The 20645-nt window shown below is 35.4% G+C and overlaps 1 protein-coding gene across 2 annotated transcripts; it reads right to left on the bottom strand.

Moving 5' to 3' along the window:
• Positions 1–7193: 7193 nt before the first annotated feature.
• On the bottom strand, positions 7194–12322 carry LOC104601582 (putative cation transporter HKT1;4). 2 transcript variants are annotated; one of them, XM_010264966.2, is made up of 3 exons: positions 11070–12322; positions 8756–8983; positions 7196–8643 (listed from the first exon to the last, which is right to left on the bottom strand). In XM_010264966.2, exons 1-3 carry the CDS (start codon positions 12287–12289, stop codon positions 8445–8447), a joined length of 1647 nt encoding a protein of 548 aa, XP_010263268.1. In that variant the 5' UTR covers positions 12290–12322; the 3' UTR covers positions 7196–8444. The 2 variants fall into 2 exon arrangements, with proteins under 2 accessions (XP_010263269.1, XP_010263268.1); XM_010264967.2 differs by lacking the exon at positions 8756–8983 and having other exon boundaries at positions 7194–8643.
• Positions 12323–20645: the final 8323 nt, after the last annotated feature.

The following is a 20645-nucleotide window of genomic DNA, read 5'->3' on the forward strand; positions in this document are numbered from 1 at the left end:
GGTAAAGTTGGAAAGTAAAATTAGGGTGTTTTGACCAAAAAGCCAATTGCAACATTGCCACTTTCTTAGTATTGTATAGAAATTTCTATGACTTTCTATATTTTTTTCTAAATTTTTATGTATTTCTTTGTTTTTTGTAATTTATATTATTTTCTTCATTTTATGTTTTTCATAATTATTTTTACGATGGAAAAAATAGAAAGTTGAGGGTAAGATGGAAAGTAAAATTAGGGAGTTTTGACCAAACCAATTGCAACATTCTCATTATTTTAGTATGGTATGAAATTTTTGTGATTTTCTATATATATTTTTTGTATTTCTTTGTGTTTTTTGTAATTTATATTGTTTGCTTCATTTTGAGGAGAGAGACGCCATTTCTGCTTCTTCCTTACCGTGAAGTAGGGGAGATATAGGGGTTTAAAGGAGAGAATTGAGGTTTTAAAATTTATGTTTTTGCTTCATGTGTAAACGATGACATTTGGCCTTTTGCCTCATGCCATTCTACTCATTAATGGTGGGGTTGTTATTTGCATATCTAATGGCTAGCATCTTGATATAGGTTGATCTTCATTCATGTATATTTAGATTCGAATTGAACATCCATTTGATTTTATATAGAGGAGTTCAGATCTCTTGTCAACAAAATACATTCCAAAACCCTAATGGCCCTACCATGTACCAAACTGCTACAATATTACGTTGGTAGGGTGTCAGATTATCAGACTGGCCCGATGATCATTGAGAAAAAACACTCTAAAACAAATCAATATAATGAACCTGAAAGTATTTCCCAAACAAATACAGCTTATTACGTTAACGGAGACAATTGAAATAGAAGGGAAATGGGAAAAATACTTGAAAAAACAGGGAAAAAACAAAAACCTTTAATCATCTAATTGATTGTTTGATGGTGAAAACAGAGAGGTCAAAAGAATCCAATCCTCCCTTCAATTAGAATTCAAGGTTTAGGTAAACCATCCGATACTTGACACATATTGGCTCTAATTAGTGAAGAGGTTCATCAGGTAGGTGCTTCGGGAGAAGATCAGATAACGCTTATTGGAAGAGAGAAGTAGATTCCATAGGGGTTTTATTATTATTTATTTACTTTATCCAATTACAAGTGTTAACCATTAATTAAATAAGATTAGAAAAATAAAAAACATATAAAGAATAAAAATGGAAAGTAAAAATCAGACTTTTTGACCAAACATTGTCAACATCCTCATTTTTATAAGTGGTATAAATATAGATATAGATATAAAATATCAAAGTCATTTTTAGACCAACATGAATAGATCCGAATCAAATCTAAATTAGATGGATATAAGATTAGGTCCAATATGATGAATATTAATTCACGAATCAAATTTAAATCTAGGTATAGCCGATTCTATTTGATCAACCTGCATCTTTGTTGTAAGCTTTAAATTGAAAGGACAGGAACACCCCTCCATACTAACTTTTAATAGGGTATTTTTTTTTTCTTTTTGGCAAGAAATGTGGAACATTCAACAACAATTGGATGTTCCGTAACCATCCCTCCCAAAAGTTAAAAAAAAAAAAAAGAAAAAGAAAAACTCAGAGAAACGTGAATAAAGACCAAAAAATGTGCCACATTCAACAATGGTTTAGAGATGTAGTGGAACGTTAATTTTACGTTGTACTTCTTATTGTTTAGAGATATAGTGGTTTTCACAATTGAATTAATTTTTTATATAATAGACCAATAAGAAGGAGAAAACAAAATTACTCATATCTCAATTAATTGAGCTTCTTGTCAAAGCCCACCATCTGTGTAAACTCCTCCAGTTTAATTATTGATGGTCAGAATCAATGAATTGTTAGATTAATCTTCCAGTTGTTTGGATTTAGTTTACCATGGTTCATAAAAACGAAATGGAAACTTTGATGCATAATCATCCCTTGTCTTTCTAAGGGGCGGTTCCTTTTGGATTTTGAAAGGGGGGATCATTGGTGAATGAGATTTTGATTCTTATTAACCAAGAATTCTATACTTTTTCTCAAATTTATATGGGGATCAAGGAAAGTTTATTTTCTTAGGTATCACTTACCTACCTCCTAGGTGGGTAAATAACTTTTTCACTTGGGGTAAGTTGCCATCACTTGAATAGGACATAAATGTCCTTTTTAATAATGGATTCTTGTGGTTAAAATGATCATTGGCTTATTTGCATGTGAAATAAAAGAACATGGGTTAATGCACACTTACCCAAGTAAGTCTTTCCTGAGAAACACTTACCCAGATAAGTGCTTTTATCCGGATAAATAACTTACCGAAAAACGAATGGGGCCTAAGAAGCAAGAGTACTGTTATTGTGAACGACTGAAACGAAGGTTAATTTACTTAGGAAAAGTTTTCAACTTGACAATAAACCTCAATTGGGGTAGATTTATTTAGCCAATATCAACAAAAAGATGACGCAAAATATATATTTTTTATTTTCTTCACAAAATTCATTCCCACCTGAATTTAGAACTAAGAATAACTGTGAAGTGAAACCATCTATAACCTATGTGAAAGTATTAATTATAATTCTTTATGATATATTACTGTTGTTACCTAGATTGGCCGAGGGCAATAAGGTAATTTTGCTCCTAAGCTCTGAAGGCTGGCCAAAGGCTTCAAGGGTTCAGAGTAGGTGCACTGAGGTCGAGGACTGTAGGCCGAGGCGGATCGTTCCCTGGATATTATAGAAGCCAAGGGCTTATGGCCGAGGGTTGTTAACTTGCTGGTAAAGTCCTTTGAGTATCGAGGTACTGCAAGACAAGAGGTGTCAGAGGCCTCAGGTGAGAACTCGAGGCAGGGGCTCCGACGGTCAAGTTAGTATGAAGGTAAGATGAATGGGGTCTCATGTTGAAGAGGGCTCAGAAGAGGGCACTCACAAGCACTAGGCTCCCAAGAATCAAGTCTTTCTCTAAGAGTAGAGTTAGAGCTTGGAATGCAGGATTCAGGATTAAGCTTCCAGTCCCCTTACCTGGAGGGGGTATCTTGTATTTATACTTGAGCTGCCGGGAGGTAGACGGAGATGAACACTTCGGATGAAAGCCATACGAGGGCGGTCAGCGGCCATTGTGGGGACGCAGGGGCACTCTGCGGTTGGCTCCGTACGAGGGGGCAGGGTAGCCCTTGCCGTGCTAAATCATGCTCCCATGTCTGGTGCTCGTGGGCTGGGCCGGGCCGCCCTACATCAATTATATTTCTGTTCGTCTCAGTACTTAAAATCATTTGTAAGATACTGAAAAAAGTAATTATTAATGGGGATTATTTAAATCATAGTTCTCAAACAGTTTATTGATCTGGACGGTCGAACCGTTTGGCTCGAAAACCATCTACGCCAAACGGTCAGACCATATTCACTGTTCAGATTTTTCGTGGAAGATTGAACACTGCCCAGCAGTCAATAATGTTTAATACTAACAAATTGTTTAATACTTGAATTGAACGAATTCATTTATTTGAAGAGATCAGCTTCAATTAGTGCAAGGTCCATTTGAACAGACTTTACAGCCTTGCACTAGAATATTTCCGTACCTATGTACTTTATTTTATTTCATGGGGAGATATTCCCAATGCAAGGCCATAAAGACTGTTCGAACGGCATTGCACTTACTGAAGCTGAATTTTTATTTGAAATGATAAATTATTTAATATTTTTTATTTTTAAGGGGTTTGACATTGATGCCGCAAAGAGATGATACCCAAAAAAATATATAACCAACCAACTGGAATCATAAAAGTGGTAATCAAACAGGTGGGATTTTATCATGACTTTCAAAACTGGACCGGACTGGATGATCGGACCATTAAAACCAGGAATTGGTCAGGTGACCAGTTTCCTTTTCCCCAAAAGCCGAATTTTCCCCCAAAACTGTTGATTTTGATCAGTGAACCGCTGAATCAGGTAGTTAACTGTTTGAACTGTTCGAACGCTTTTGACTTTTTTTTTTTATTTTTTTATTTTTTTGTCAGAATGGGCCAAGCGTTTGGGTTGAATGATCGGACCGTTCGAACTGATAACCGGACCCCTGACCAGTTCGATCACCGATTCATTTTTAAAAACCATGATTTTTATCTCATGGAGCTTTAATAGGTTTCTGGCATCATAAATTTTCCCTTTTCAAAGTTATGAATTGAATAAAGAGACCGGTAGACTACACAAGTGCATAGTAAGTAAATTGTAAAAGATTTGTTTTGAATCTCTTCAATTTTTTTAAATTACTTTTATCATGTAACTGATTGATTAGAGGGATCTAAGATTGATTTTGTTTTTTTTTTTATTCTAAATTTTTATTGTTAGTTTGTCACTACTGGAATTCCTTCATTCAATACATTGGAAATTTTAATAGCAAAAGGAAAACGATTTTACATTATAGATTTGTTATACAACTTATAAACTCTTTGGATCTTTTTATGTTTTGTCGTTTTGTTTTATTTGTTGACGTATTTTTTATTATTTTTTATAAAGAATCTAAAGTTCAATAATGATAATGAGGGACAAATTTTGAAATAGACAAACATTAGCAATGAATGGGACCTTTGCATAGGTGCATGCTACAACCTACCCAACGCACACAATCACTCGCATGATTGTCCTTGCACCCCGTTGCCCACTGCCTAGTTCACCTGCTTGGACTTTGCCTATTCATAGGAATGTCAATTCGATCTGGTCCAATGTGAGTCCATTGGACCTGGTCCAATCCAGTCCAATGAATATTTTGGACTAGTTCAGAGACTGTCCAATCGGTTCAAATTTCTATTAATTTAGATTGTTTTAATTCAAACCTGGTCCATTGACACCTATATATGTTCTTATCTTCTATTAATGGATCAGATATTGGCTCAATCCAATATAAATTCAATATGGATGGACCAGGTCCAATCCAATATATCATATTGGTCCATCTAGTCCATCCAAATTAATCCAATATGTCTTATTGGTCCATCAAATCTGTCCAAACAGATTTTGATTTGGATGGAGTCCAACCCAAAACTGGTCCATTGACACCCCTACCTACTTGCCAGCCCACCCACCTGCATTCTGCAACCCGCTTGGCCGACCCACCCGCCTTGGCCTTAGCTACCGCTTTGTAATTAACAACGCAAAAAGAAAAAAGAAAGTCCAATTTAAAAGAAAAGAAAAATATACAAAACATTAAATATAACAATTGAAAAACAATAGAAAAACACTAAATAACTATCTTTTCTTAATCAAATAGTCTATAATAACAATAAAAAAACACTGGATCAAAACTGTAAAATCACTTGTAACTTAACATTTTGGTGAGTGAAACAATTTTATTTTCAACAAAAAATATCTAAAGAAAATAAATGAATAAACAGAATAAAAAAATTAGAATTAGTTACAAGATTCAAATTAGAACTACTGAGCTAATCTAATAAGCAACAAAACCTTGGAATTTTGAATTAGGAGCTAATATGTGAACTTAAAGCACAATAAAAAAAAATTGTGTATTTAGAAAATCATATTAACTTTTGGCCCTCTTAAGAAAAAATCCTGATTTTAAAAAACGTTTGAATTGATCAATGACCCATTGATCCAGGTAGTCAAATTGTCAACACATTTGACCTGATGTCCTGGGCAACAATTTTTGGACTTTTTGTTTTAATTATTTTTATATATTTTTTAAATTGCAACAGGTCGTCCATTTGGAACAAGTCATTGATTTGAACTATATATTCAAATATTATTGATAATTTAGGGGACGTCCCTGGTACACAAATAAAATGGCTTATACCAAAAGTATGAAAACATTGTGAGAGGAGCCACCTACAACATAATTAATATACCAAATTTGGAGTGTCATTCACAAAGGGTATGGACAAAGGATCCACCCCACCCACCATCTACCATTGAGTTCTGTAAGAAAATAACTTAAGGTTGCGTTTGGTTCATCGGTAAATAAGTGAAAAAGAAAAAGTGTTCTGAAAGACACTTCTAAAAATTTCTGTAGTTAAATTAAAACTCCCAAACAACTTTTCTTCTTCACTTGATTATCTTGGGGCTGAACCAAGCGTACCTAGCAAATGGCCATTGTGACTATAGAATTTAGGATCTTCATATTTTGTAAACAAAAGTAGTATATGAAAGATTAAAACACATGGTGGGAGCCTGGGAATCTGGAATCCTTACTTTCAGTTTTAGCAGAGAATTAGAAGATGAAAAGCTCCACACTTTTTTCTGTTTTAAATGATCAATATTCTTACTAGATGGACGCACAGTAAGCACATACAATGTCTTCACAAAGGAAATTTTCTTTCATTTATTCATTAATAAGCTGGCTCTTATATCCGCTATTACATAGCATTTCTAATTCAGTCGCAGATCATGTTTGGTAAAAGAAAAAAGAAATACAAAAAGGACCAAGAAAGAAAGAAACCAAAGGAAAAACTGCTAAGACTCTCTGACTCTGATTTTATTCGATTATCCCTCCCACAACTCTTCATGCAGTAGCTGTCCATCCAAGATAGAAAAACATAAAGTTAGTCAATTTGAACATGAAGGAGTCTCTTGTGAGACATCCGATAAGATTGAAACAATACACAGAGTGCATGCGCAAATCGAGAAATAGTTCAAAAAAATTTTTTATAAGGTACCAACCAGCTGGTTGATAAGGTCTTTTATTGATAGTGGAGACTTGAGATGAAATCCCGCCTCCACCTGGGTTGGGAGGGTTATGGGTTGAGGGATGGGCCATGTAGCCCTTCAAATAGAAATCAAAAGAAAAAAAGAAGAAAACACTTGAACATGAAAGAGAGAGAGAAAGAGGCTTACGACAAGCCATGGGTGGGAGACGGCATTGAGTAGGCATACGAGCAACAATTTGGAGAGTGCTGCAGAGGCAGGTCTGGTCAACTCCATGGAGGGCATTGCAGCATTCAGCGTTAGGTTGGGTCGAGACACCCGGCAGAACAAAAGGTGCACACGCGGTAAGGTTAGTGAGCTCGTTGGCGCAGTTCTGGGATCGAGCCATCTGGGTCTGGCACGCCACAGCGATGAGCAACAACATCAATGCAGTTCGTGAGCCCAGAGACACCAGAGATTTCTTGGCAGCCATAATTTACACTATATCTTCAAGCCTAGGTCGTAAGAAACTGCTTTGGTGGGTCTGTGTGGTTAAGGGTTCAAGCCTGCCCCCCCCCCCCCTATTTATAGAGCAGGAGGAAGGCAGATTTGGATGACACAAACTGCCAAGAAAGTTAACTTTTCCATGACTTACCTACACTCTACTTCTTTAACCCAACAAATAAGCGTGTCCTTGCTAGCCCAAACGAACTACTTGAAGTTGCAGGAGGCCTAATCAAGTGATAAACTGTGTATTTATGCTTGGGATATCTCTTAATTAACTAGCTATTCCCATCATCTAAATTTTCTTACATTTTATTTATTTTTTCATAATTTCTGAATTTCTTCTGTATTTTGATGACTTGAAAAATTAATGGGTTGGACGGATTGGGTTGGGTGAAGGCGAATTTAGTTTCAACCAAAACCCAAACCCAATTTGCTATTTGCCACCCCTAGCTGCTAGTTGAGAGTGAAAGTTCTGATGGATCTTTTCCAGGCATTAAGAAGTGCAAGGGAATGAAGGAGCCTTTTTCCTTCATGTGGATTTGAGGAAGGTGCAATGAGGTACTAAAAAGTATTAGAGGTTGAAGAAGAGAAATTCTATCTAAGGGGTTGTGGTAGATCATTTTTCGTATAGCTGCTTCTGGTTTTGGGTTTGGAGTTCTGGGCCGTTCTTTTTATTGTGGCCCAGTTTTTGCTTTCTTTGAGTTGCAAGGAGTGGAGACTTTGGGCTCTAGGTTCTTGGGTTTTGAGCCCACTTGTATCCCGTTTCTTTGTCTATTTTCTTTTTTCTTTTAATAAAGTTTTATTTTTACTGAAAAAATATTGTATTTATTACTAAATTTCGTTTGATTATATTGTTGTATTTTTACTGAAATGTCAGTTTATATTCAATACCAAAGTCACTTTTGATTCATAATATTAATAATATATAATATATTTTAATTAGCTTTAGTCCAATTTCTTAATACTATTACATTGAACAATCGATTGAAATCTAAATTCAATTCAAATCCAAATGTTAAAAAATAATATTTAGATATAGGTATCCAATTCTATCCGACCCATTTGCAAGCCCTATTAGAACCGAACCATCAAGGTAATTTAGGAAAGTAAGGTGCCTATCCCACCATTCAATTATCAACCATTTCCTTTTGAGGCTGAAACCCTAAAGTGATCACATAGATAGAGGCCATCTATATATCAAAGAGAGATAAGTAACCCATGCATATAGGAATTCTTCTATACTAGTTTCCTTTTGAATTAAAGTACAACATGCCACTATTGTAGGACATGTAGAAGGAAAGGAAATCTGAATTGCTGCTGCTGCTGCTGTTACAAGAGCTTCCATCCTCTACCTCCATCCATGTTAAACTTCTTTAGTCTTCCAAAGAACATGACAAGGATGAGAATGACCTTCCCCTTGTTGCTCCATCTTCCAACAAACCCATACCATGAGTCCTTGCATAATCCTTGAGGATTCAGCTGCCGTTTGCAACTGTAGCCGGCTGTAAATCCCACATTTCCATATGCACTGCATGTCAAAGCATTTGCTTTAATTTTGAGTATGTGGATGTAAACTGAGGCTATATATGATGAGAGGATGCTCAAAGAGGAAGTGTATAATATTTAATTAAGGATGAGACCTGATAACTTCTATGATGATATTCAATGTTGAGAAGTTAAGAGGATCTTCCTTCATCTTTTCCCTCTCTGTGATGCAAATGAGGATGATGAATATGACCAAATAAGAAAGTTGTGAGAATATAAGGTTTTCTGCAAGCCTCCCTCTGCTTGTACTCTTCTTTCCACTTCTTGAAGACTTGCCCACATCTTTGGTGATAGGTAGAAAGGAAGTATACGGAGGAAGGTACCTATAGAACATGTTAACTAGAGATGATTAATTAGTTAATCAGATACTACAAAAGCTAGAAAAGCTTTAATTAATTTGATTGAAATTAATTGTTGTATGATTACTTTTATGTTTTCAATAATTTCTAAAATCCAACATATATAACAAGCACAGTTAAGATTCAAAGCCATTAGAATTTCATTCTTGGAAAAATGACCTGTGGCTGACTCACTGACTGGAAGAATTCCAATTCTTTGGTGGGTGGTCAGTGGGACATGAAGGGAAACTATTGGAAAGGTGATTCAACCTGGCCCTATTAATTAATTAATGTTCACCTGAAACTAACCCTACTAATTAATAGTCATACAGAATGGGGGGCATCACACCCAGCTCCAACTAGGGTTGGGGGTGGATGTGAATGGTTCAACCATCCATTATTGTCATTAATTATCAAGATTGGTAGTAGAGCCATGCACAGTCAACTTTGGAGGAAGACAAAGAAGATTACAAATTTAAAATCCTTTATGTAGCATTAGAATTTATTATTAATTAATACTTCCTAGGAAGTATGTAGAACCTCAACTTTTGATCCCTGGACTAGTAGTTTTCTGTTATTCTAATCTCAGCTGAATTCCATTTTATTAATTTCCTTATTCTACTACCAGACAATAATTGATATATCTTTTCTCTAATTGACACTGAGAGTGGATCTCCTTTGACTTGTAACTCTAAGCAAAACTAGGGAAGGTCTTATGCCAATTGCCTGGAGATTGATAGAGACGTACTTAGGAGGCTTGCTTTTGTTTTTCTTTTCGTTTCTAGAAGTTCTACCTCAGAACTTCTAGGGCTGCATTTGGCACTTCTTATTTAAAATAAAAGACTTTTTTCTTTTTCTTTAAAATAAAAAATGCCAAATGCAGCCTACTGTCCTTTTCTTATAGTTTTAATTTGGAGATAAGTTTCTACATTTTGTGTGGTTAATGGAAGCTGGTTCATGTGAACCCCATCTAGGTTAAGTACCCGTGAATGTGTACTCTCCACTCCCATCGACTAAGGATGGTCAAAAGTTGCGTCTTGGAACAGTATTAATAGCATGTCACAGTTCAATTAGGACCTCTAATATTATTAAAATATCCATGAAAAATATGCACACGGATGTACCTAAATTCAAATTTAATTCCCTACATTCGGATTCAAAACTCACATTCAAATACCATTAATAAATTATAAAATATATTTATATTATATTTTTTGTATTATTAATATAAATAATTAAATAAAATGATGCAAAAGTAATTAAAATAATTCTTTAATAAAATTTAATTAAATAAAAAATCTACTAATGATTGGGGCAAAACCTATGATACATCTGTTGCAATGTACCTATGATTAATTGAACATGATGGGAAGTACATCTTATTATTATAGGTGAAAATACATTTTTAGAAATGTGAAACAATGAAAAGTAATAACGTATAAATACACCCTAATTGATTAGCATGGGGAGAGGCATGATATAAAAAATACTTATAACCAATCAATTGGCATTGTAATAGTGGTAACTACGGGTGTAATTGGACTGGATTTGGTCTAATCAAATTCAGTCCAATGTGAATCTATTACAAATGGACCAGGTCCAGTCCAATCCGGTGAATATTTTCAACTATTTTGGACTGGTCCAATTTAATGTCTAGACCGTCCAATCAGTTCAAATTCGTTTTAATTTAATTTTTTTCAACCCAAACCCAATTTGTCCAAATTCATTGATACCTATATTGTTATTTTATATCAACAGACCGGATATTGACTTAACCAAACTGAATCCAATATAAATTTATTACGAACAGACCTGGTCCAGTCCAATCTAATAAATATTTTGGACCAAATTGATCCAATCCAATATGTCTTATTGACCCGTCGGGTCTGATCCAAACTCTAAAACCGGTCCATTGACACCCTTAGTGGTAACCAATCATGTGGGCTACCATTACCATCAAAATTTACCAGGGCGATTCCTTCTGGGATCATATGTCATTCCGGCATCATAGGACGTTTTTCCATTTTTAATTATATATGGGTATATATAGAGAGAGAGAGAGAGAACTGACATCATTAGGACGAATAGCACCAGTATGGCCGGCGAGAGGATTGAGAGATCAATGATCGATTCACCGGTGTGCCTTGAGTTAACTGTCTGAAACAGGGAAGCCACGAGTTTCTGAAAGGGATTCAGTCCATCCAAGCCTTCTGAATTCCATTCCAGAGAGCAAAAGAGTATAAACTGAACCACAATGAACCCGAAAACAGTAACAACTAAAAGAGAAGAATGCAAACTGGGAAGCAAGTGAAAGTATTTCATCTCTCTTGTATTCATCAGCATGTAATTGAACTCCTGCCTCTTAGTAAACTTCCCCAAAACCCATATCAGAAATCTCAAGCAAGACGGGTATAATGTGTTCCCAAGAAGAACCTGAGGGATAAGAAGTAGGAGGAGTCCCGAGTTCTTGCTGAAGACAATCATGTTCTCATTTGTAGGGACGAAACCACAACTTGCAAACGTAGAGACAGTAGTGAAGATAGAGAACGTGGGGATTTGAAGGCCCTTGTTCCTGAGTACATTTCTTGCACTTGGAACCAGACTCACATACAGTGCAACCAATGCAGATCCACCTATATGAACCACTAGAAGATAAACCAGAATTACAAAAACCAGATACCTTATTGAATTGTATCTCAAATCTTCTTCATTAGAACTCAAGATTGATTCCACTGCAGACACAAGGTCGACACTACTGGGTTTCCTTGATTCAGTTTCAGACAAAATTACCATCCCCAACTCAATCTGATCCACGGGATTCGTGGGACTCAGAGACTCACGACTTACAGAACCGACTCTACTGCCATGGATCCTGGCTCGGTTCCTTAACTTGTACTTGGTAAAAAGAAGCCCAAACATTGAAACAAAAACCTCCCCTCCTACAAACATTAAAATGGTTATAAACACAAGTTGGGTGTTGGAAAAGACCTCCATTTCGACGGTAGACATGCTGGAAACAGTCGTCGCAGACACTGAAGTGAAGAATATATCCAAGTCCTTGGGTTTAAAGGAATCGGTTCTTGGATTCAAAAGTTTCAGAATTAAGAAACCCAGAAAGGAAACAGAGACGAAGTAACAAACAAGAATATAAAATGGGTTTGCCCGGAAGAATAGGAAGCGAAACAACAAGATCAGTAGACTCCAAATAGATCTGCTAAAACAAGCTAGCTTCATGCATGAACAACTACAGAGATGGCTTATTCTCTTGCTAAAAGAATGAAAGTTCTTCATCCTTTTGTACTTCAATTTCGGTATGGGAATTGAGAGAACGATTGCGAGGCTGTATGGATGTGGGCTGGGTGTTTATATAGGGGAAGGATCGAAACCATCAAAGCTTTCATGTGTTGATATGGTCCCACCTGAACTAGATGAAGTGACGTCTTAGTGGGGCCACATCACTCGTTTAGCCCCCGTCTACACACCCCAGCGTGCAAATGAATCCGTGCCTAGGATAAGGCTCATTTTGGAAAGAGCACAAATATAAATATGTAGAGTGCAAAATTTGTATAATTTTGTATGGATTTTCACTTTACATATTTGTATTTGTACTCTTTTCAAATTAAGCCTAAATTAGGAATGAATCCGTCAACACACCCCAGCGTGCAACTGAATCCGTGTATAGGAAACATTTAAAAGGCTCAGTTTGGAAAGAGCACAAATATAAATATGTAGAGTGCAAAATTTGTATAATTTTGTATGGATTTTCATTTTATATATTTGTATTTGTACTTTTTCTAAATTAAGCCTAAATTAAGAATGGCAATGGGGTGGGGATCATATTTTCTGTCCCCACCCTCAATTCTGAAATTAATCCCATCCCTATCCTCGATCCCTAGTGGGGATAAAATTTATCCTCTATCCCTAATCTTCAATGGGGATGGATTTTCTGCGAGGACCCGGATCCCTAAATTTTTTTAGATAATAGTATTTTTTTGAAAAATAAATATTTTAAATTATAAATAATGTTTTGATATATATATATATAGATATAATCGGGGTCGGGGCGGGGTAGGGTAGGGGCATCAATCCCCATCCCCGACCCTGATTGGGGATTTCTATTAATCACATCCCTGTCCACGCCCCGCCAAAACAATCCCCATTCTCGACCCCATCGGATTGGGGAAGTTGGGTCCCCACCAAGGATGGGGAAAATTGCCATCCCTAGCCTAATGGTTTGGACTTCTTTGACCCACATATTTTCCTTTTGTCAACAGGTACTGATGGGGAAGTTAGGATCTGCTACAATTGGTGGGTTGAACTTCTCGTGCATTTTGGTCCATGATCCTTTTACACATGGATGGAAATTTGCAAAGGAGAAATTGGTTTTCGGTCATTATTGGAAAATTTTAATTTAATAATTTCCATAACCAAATTTTCATGTTTTTTTATAATTTAATTTTAAAAAACTTCAAATTACTAAAAATTTTTTATATTTTCAGAAATTAATTATTCATAAATTTAGAAATTTTTTAAAATTAATTTATTAATATCAATAATTAATGAAAATATTAATAATTTGCTAAAAATTTTCAATATTTCAATATTAAAACATTATTACATGAAATTAATTAACTATTATTATTATTATTATTATTATTATTATTATTATTATTATTATTATTATTATTATTATTATTATTATCTGAAATTGATAATTATTACCAAAAATTTTCATTAATTTTCAAAAATTATTCTAATTACAATGATTAAAGTTTCAACTTAGCTTAAGATTTTCAGTACTTAAGTATTCATAAATGCATAAATTTTGAAATTTCATATCAATAATTATTGAAAAATCAATTAATGAAAACATTAATACTTATTGATATTTACTCAAAGTTTTCAATATTTAACTATTAATTTATCATCATCATCATCATCATCATCATCATTATTATTATTATTATTATTATTATTAGGTAAAAATAAAATTTGTTAAAAATGAAAAGAAGGAAGATAGAAGAAAACACATCCTAGGCCCAAAAAGTTCCCAGACTCAGTAGTAAGAAGCAAAAAACTAAAGCAAAGAAAATACACCTAACCCACGACAAAGAAACACCAGACCGTAAGCCCCCACTAGATACACAACCTCTTTCAATAATCAAACAACTTAAAAGATGAGACTCTCATATGAAAGAAACTACGAAAACAAACCGGCTTCCATGAAGTGATGATATTTATAATCTAGATCATAATCTAAATTATAATTTATAATCTAGATCATGCATCCTTTTGAAATCAAGAATGATGATATTTAATATCTTGATTTGAGGAAAGAGGAATGGCAATGGGGCAGGTTCGGGGCAGGGATCATATTCCCTATCCCCGCCCCCGATTCTTGTCGGGAATAAAATGTCTTTCATCCTCGATCCCCGATGGGGATGGATTCCCTACGGGAATCTGAATCCCTGAAATTTTTAGATAATAATATTTTTTTGAAAAATAAATTTACTTAAAATAAATAAAAAATTTTAATTATAAATAATATTTTAAATATTATATATATATATAATCGAGGTCGTGGTGGGGCGGGGACTTCAATCCCCATCCCTGACCCCAACTCCAATCGGGGATTCCTATTAATCCTCGTCCCATCTCCGCCCCGCCAAAACAATTCCCATCCCTGACTTCATCGGATTGGAAAAGTTGGGTCTGGTCCGGGATGGGAAAAATTGCCATCCCTATTAATAGTGAGAAAAAACCAAGTAAAAAGAAGTCCTGACCCTTAGATGAATAAAAAGGTGAGAAGGGATTTATATAGACATTCTCCCTAAATTTATCTGACCACTTCAACTTCCTGTCAAAGCTCATCAATCGTGTAAGCTCTTCCAAATGAATTATTGAATGTGCAGAACCAATGAACTGTCAACATTAATAGACTAGGTCATATTCCAGATATAAGCATTTGGATTGTAAATCCCATTATATTTATTAGGAATACCAGATATCTTTTAACCAATGCAATGCCCTAACACGAGCTTGCGACATTCCAAAGTTTATTAAAACAATATTCAAACTTCATATATCTCCACTGAATGCTGTTCAGTGGCTGTGAAACCAATGATAATATTCTAAATAATAAATTTATGGGTTCTACTATAAAAAGTGGTGGAGGTTTTACTTTAGGAAAAAATACACTGTAATCCAATGCAGAATTCTAAAAAATTATAGCCCTTCATAGTCTATTAGTAGTCCCCCACCTCCACTTCCACCCACACACACACTATAAATCGCATCCCGCTGATGAATTTGACATCAATCCATGGTCAAGATTCATCCCCTGTTCGGTGAAATTAAAAATTCTGAACTGAGCTGATCAATCATTTTCTTATTATTTTATTACATTCATGGAATATTATCATTGGTTAATTCCACAGTGCAGTGAACTGCTATGGCATTCAGCTAATCCTTGCTCTTTCCAGGATGGAGCCAATAAGTCGTCCTTACGCTTTAGTTTCTGCATAAAATTCTTTTCTATTGAATTAAAAAGTAAGAATAATTGAGAGGTCGGAACAGCTAACCTATATGAAAAAGAAGTTTCTATATAGTCCTTTTATTTATTTATGATTAATTTATTTTTCTCTTTAATTTATCCTGTACTTCAAATTATTTGAATGTTATTCTGAAATGAAATTAACATAAGTGAGGAGAAAGAAAAGATGTTGGATAGGAAATCCCAAAGACAACTTTAAAGATTATCATAACTAAGGACCTCCTCACAAGTCATAACTTCTCTTCTTCACTTAATTGGGGTTGAACCAAACGTAGCAAAAAAAAAAAAAATTGAATTTAGGGGTTTCATTTTCTGTAAATAAAAGGAGCATTTTAAATATTAAAACACATATATCATATACATCATATTATTTAATCATGCTAGTTGGAGCCATTCAGTAGCAGATTCTGATGCCATAGATAAGAGACATGGCGATTGATGTAGCCATCAAATAAATCCTATGACTATGGTCCCTAAAATTCATTATAAATTAATAATAATAACAATAATAATAATATCATATATATTATTTAATCAAGCTAGTTGGATCCATTCAGTGGCAGATTCTGACGCCATGAGATAGATGTTGCCATCAAATAAATCCTATGACTAGGGCACCTAGGATTCATTGTAAATTAATAATAATAATAATAAATTCATATAAATACCACTTTTCTTAAGTAAGTATTGGTTGTAATATATGTATAATATTAAGCAGAATTGCAGAATATACAAAATTAAAATTAAAATAAATTGAAAAGGTTTTCTAGTCCTTTTCGTACAAAGTTTTGTAAGGAAGCACCATTTTGCATGCATTATTGCATTTGGGTAGTTAAATAATAATCTCTTTGCTTTAATTTAAATTTTCCTTTCCTTTGGTCAATCTAACATTAATGCAAATGCCCTAATAATGTCTAATAAAAAAATAAACTTTGACATGCTATTTTAATTTTTTTCTTGCAGTACATGCACCACCTTATTTAAAGCAATAATTCGGGTTTATTTTTTCTACATCTACGTATTTAATTATTTATTAAAGAGAAAAATTCGTCATTTTGTGTGCAATCAACAAACCAACTAATTTTCTAGGTCTGATTGATCGTGGCTGATGACAGTATGACACCCTGCTGATTTAGAAATTATGCATTCGGGTTGGATCCGACCCGAACAGTCCCTCTAATAATTAAATAAAGGGTACAGAATGATTTTATTCAGAACGAACTGTTGGGTCGGGTCAAAAACTGCTGCCAATCCATAGATAGGTATGGCTGAGAGAGCCTGAGAAGTCATGCACGCATGATTGTAGAGTGCATTGATTATCCATGTGTAGTCCTTGCGCGTGGGAACCGTGTACAACTGGTGAGTCAACCCGGTCGTGTTCAACTGTCATCCTCTTGCAAGTTGCAACCAATGAACCGAAGTTGGCATTCCGTGTAGTAATACAAAAACTGTCGCTTTGTCTGACTCTTATCGTGCCAAGTGGCACATACAAACGAAATTTCGACACGTGGAACAGTTGTACGTAAAAGGTTTTATGTATATTGTCATCCTCCTTCCTCGGTGCCCGCGTCTAGATAGGCTTTCATACAGTTGCTGATTGGAGTAAAGTTTAGGGGTGCCAATTGGACTGGATTCCGATCCAGTTTAATTGAGTCCATTACAAATGGATCAGGTCTAACCCAATCCAATAAATATTTTGGACCAGTCCAATTTAATGTCTGAATTATTAAATTTGTTTAAATTCGTTTTAATTTAGATTGGTTTCAACCCAAATCCGGTTCATTGATACCTATATTTTTAACTTACATCAATGGATCAGATATTGGCTTAATCCAACCCAATCTTATTTAAATTTATTATGAACAGACCAGGTTCAATCCAATCTAATAAATATTTTGGACCAGATTGGTCAAATATACCTACAAAAACCCTTAAACCTCTATTTAGCCAAAAACGGGTTTGTTTATGTGGTAAAAAATGAAATTCAAAAGCATATTTATTTGTATTAACAATTCAAATGTGAAATTGAAATTAGAAAAAAAAAATTATCATTTTGATTGGAGGAAATAGTATGGGCACAACAACCATTTAAGATCAGTTTGGAAAGAGTACAAATGCAAATATGTAGAGTGCAAAACCTTATATTTAAGGATAGGTTAAAGATGGGGGGAGGTTTAAGGCCTTTTCAAAAGCCCCAAGGTAGGTTTAAGGGATTTATCTTAAAAATTAAATGCATTCCTACCAGTAAAATAAACACAAAGAGGCCTATTGACGTTAAATTTGAAAAATAGACTTCTAAGGGCATGTTTTGGAAGTGTTTATATTAAAAATAAGTACTTAAAAACAAATGTTTATTTGAATAAGTAACTATTTGCATTTGGTGTCCAACTTGTCTTATTTATGCTTTTGATTCAGTTTAATTACACTTTTTTTAGGGAAATTTCTACTTTAGTGTCCTAAACTTTGGGGGTAGTATCAACTTAGTATCCTAACTTTTAAATGTATCACTGCAGTACTCAAACTTTCAAAAAGTAATATCAAAACTATCCTTTAAAAGAAAACACAGTTAATTGTCTTCTACCTTGAACTAAGCTGTAGCAATGCAACAAACTTGGGCTCCTCAGCCCAAACCCCAAACACTACCATGTGATCCATGTGGGCATCAACCTCATAAACCTTATCCGCTTCTCCTTCTTACAGAGCCCAAATAGCGCCGGTCCGTATGACCTCAACTTAGGCGAGATGTCATAACTCATAACTCGTCATTTCTTAATCAAAACAAACGCCACCAATCTAATGTGGCCTCATTTGGAGCAACTCCATCAATGCCATTTACTGATCTCAAAACCCTTTCTTAGGAGCATCATCGTAAAGGTGAAGGGCTTCAGCAAGGTCGTCACGCTTCGAGCACATATCCATGCTGAACCGAAGCAAGCGTTTAGGAGACTCTCGATGGACTTTCTTCTGTGATTTGTTGAAAAGTGAGATGGTGGTTGAAGTTGAAGATTCATTAGTAGGTACTGTTGCAGAGAGGGGCAAAGTAGATAGATGGATTCTCTTGTTCGAGGAGAAGCTATTTTTCTTATTGATGATAACGGATTTGAAAGAAATAAGAATTGGATAATGGAGGCGAGAACAGTGAAGATATCTGTTAATTCTGGCTGTATAAAGGAAACTGTGTTTTGGGGTCTGGGGTTCTACGACGAGGTGTTGAGGAATGGGTCCAATGACATGGAGTTGATCGGAGAAGATGGTGGTGTAGAGGAAAGAAGAGAGGAGATATGGGGAGTGTTTAGAGAAAAAACTGACGAGTTTCACGTGGATGGGACTGAGATTTTGAGGGAGAGGAGGGAGAAGGCGCTGAAGATGTGAAGGGAGAGGGAAATGAAAGAATTGTTGGAGGCATGTGGGTCGAGACGTGACTGTTGGGAGAGCAATGAGTCAAGTCCTGGAATGGAGGACAGAGTAGTGGTTGTAACAAGGTAGATGATTATGGTTAGGAGGAGGATGAAGAGGAGGGTGGTGATGGTGATGGTGGTGGTAGACATTTTGGGATTACAGGGGTTAGGGTTGAATCATGGTGTATTAGACTTGGGAGTCCCCAAGTTTGTGCAAGCAAGTTCACTGGTCAGTGGAACAAAAGAGAAGGGTGTAACAGAAGACTGTGAAGTGAAAATGGTAGAAGTAGCTCATGGTCATCAGTGATGACTGTTTGGAGGAGTTTCGAATTCAATCTCAGGCTTTGCTCCCATCAAAGAACTGTTGCACAGTTTCCCCATTGAGTAATTCTCAGAGCCACATGAGTCCCCTGAGAAGCAATTTGGCATAGAGAAGGGTGGGAACACTTCCTTGCTTTGGCATACTAACTTGACACTGTGTTGTGGTACAAAGCAATCGAATCCATAATTAGTTTGATATCGGAGGTGGTTACTGGTTAGAGATCAGAATACGACACGTTTAAAAAAGTTTGAATACGACACGTTTAAAAATTTGGGTTTTAAATTTACACTACCCTAAAATTCAAGGTATTAAATTAGAATTTTCCTTTCAACGAAGAAAACTGGTTAGATATCTTCTCATAAGCCCGTGGACAGTGGGCCAGTGGCAAGCTTTATGGGCCCACATCCATCTATGCATCATGTGCATCAATCCATTCCCGAGATTTAGCTTAACGCTTCGAAGTTGACTCTTCCCGCATTATTGTTTGGTTGATTTATTTTGAATTTTGACCCATAATCCATAATCATCCTTTTGCGCGTAGAAGCCGTGTCGTGTCCACTCTCACTGTTGTCTGTTGATTTTGTTGTCGTGAGATAAGAACTTGGGAAGTTACCCTCCCTCCCTCATCCTCATGCAAAGGTAGGTGAGATATGAACTTTGATGTGTGACCTGCTTCGCACGCGAGGCCTGGCTGACTACACAAATGAAAATGAACAACAGATTGTGGCTGGCAGCATCAAGGTTTAACCTCATCCTCACAATGGATGTTAAATATTGTTGATTGTAGGGTTTGGTGGGTAAGAAATCAATTGGGCTGGGCTTCGACTCAGAGTTTTGGTGCAATGGACTTTTGGGAAATTTTGACCCATCTAGTGTTTGATGAGTAGGGGAATAGGCATGATTCTTCAGGCTCATTAACCCATTAGTTTGTTCTTCATGGGAACCCCAAACTAGCTTCCTATTACATCATTAAAATTTAATTTTAGAATGGTAGGAATCTCCTTTTATATCAAGAAGTTTACATAGCTGCATTTGGTATTCTTTATTTTAAGAACTTATCTCCTTTTTTGCAGTTAAAAATTCAGTATTTATGGGACATTTTAACTGCAAAAAAAGAGATAAATCCTTCACATATGAAATGCCAAATGCAGCCTTAATCTGTTCCTAGTAGTCATCCACTTAATTTATTATTAAGATGCACTGTCTTGTTTACTCAATGTGAAAATTTTGGGGTTATGAACCCAAAGAGACCACAACAATATTCACATTCTAATATCTTACCGTTTCACCATAATTGGACTACATATTTGTTTTTATTCATTTTTCATACTGCATAAGATATCAAATAAAAATAATTACAAGTATTAGAGAATA

Source organism: Nelumbo nucifera, chromosome 8 (genome assembly GCF_055504915.1).
Source record: "Nelumbo nucifera cultivar China Antique chromosome 8, China Antique-T2T, whole genome shotgun sequence".
Classification (NCBI taxonomy): Eukaryota; Viridiplantae; Streptophyta; class Magnoliopsida; order Proteales; family Nelumbonaceae; genus Nelumbo; species Nelumbo nucifera.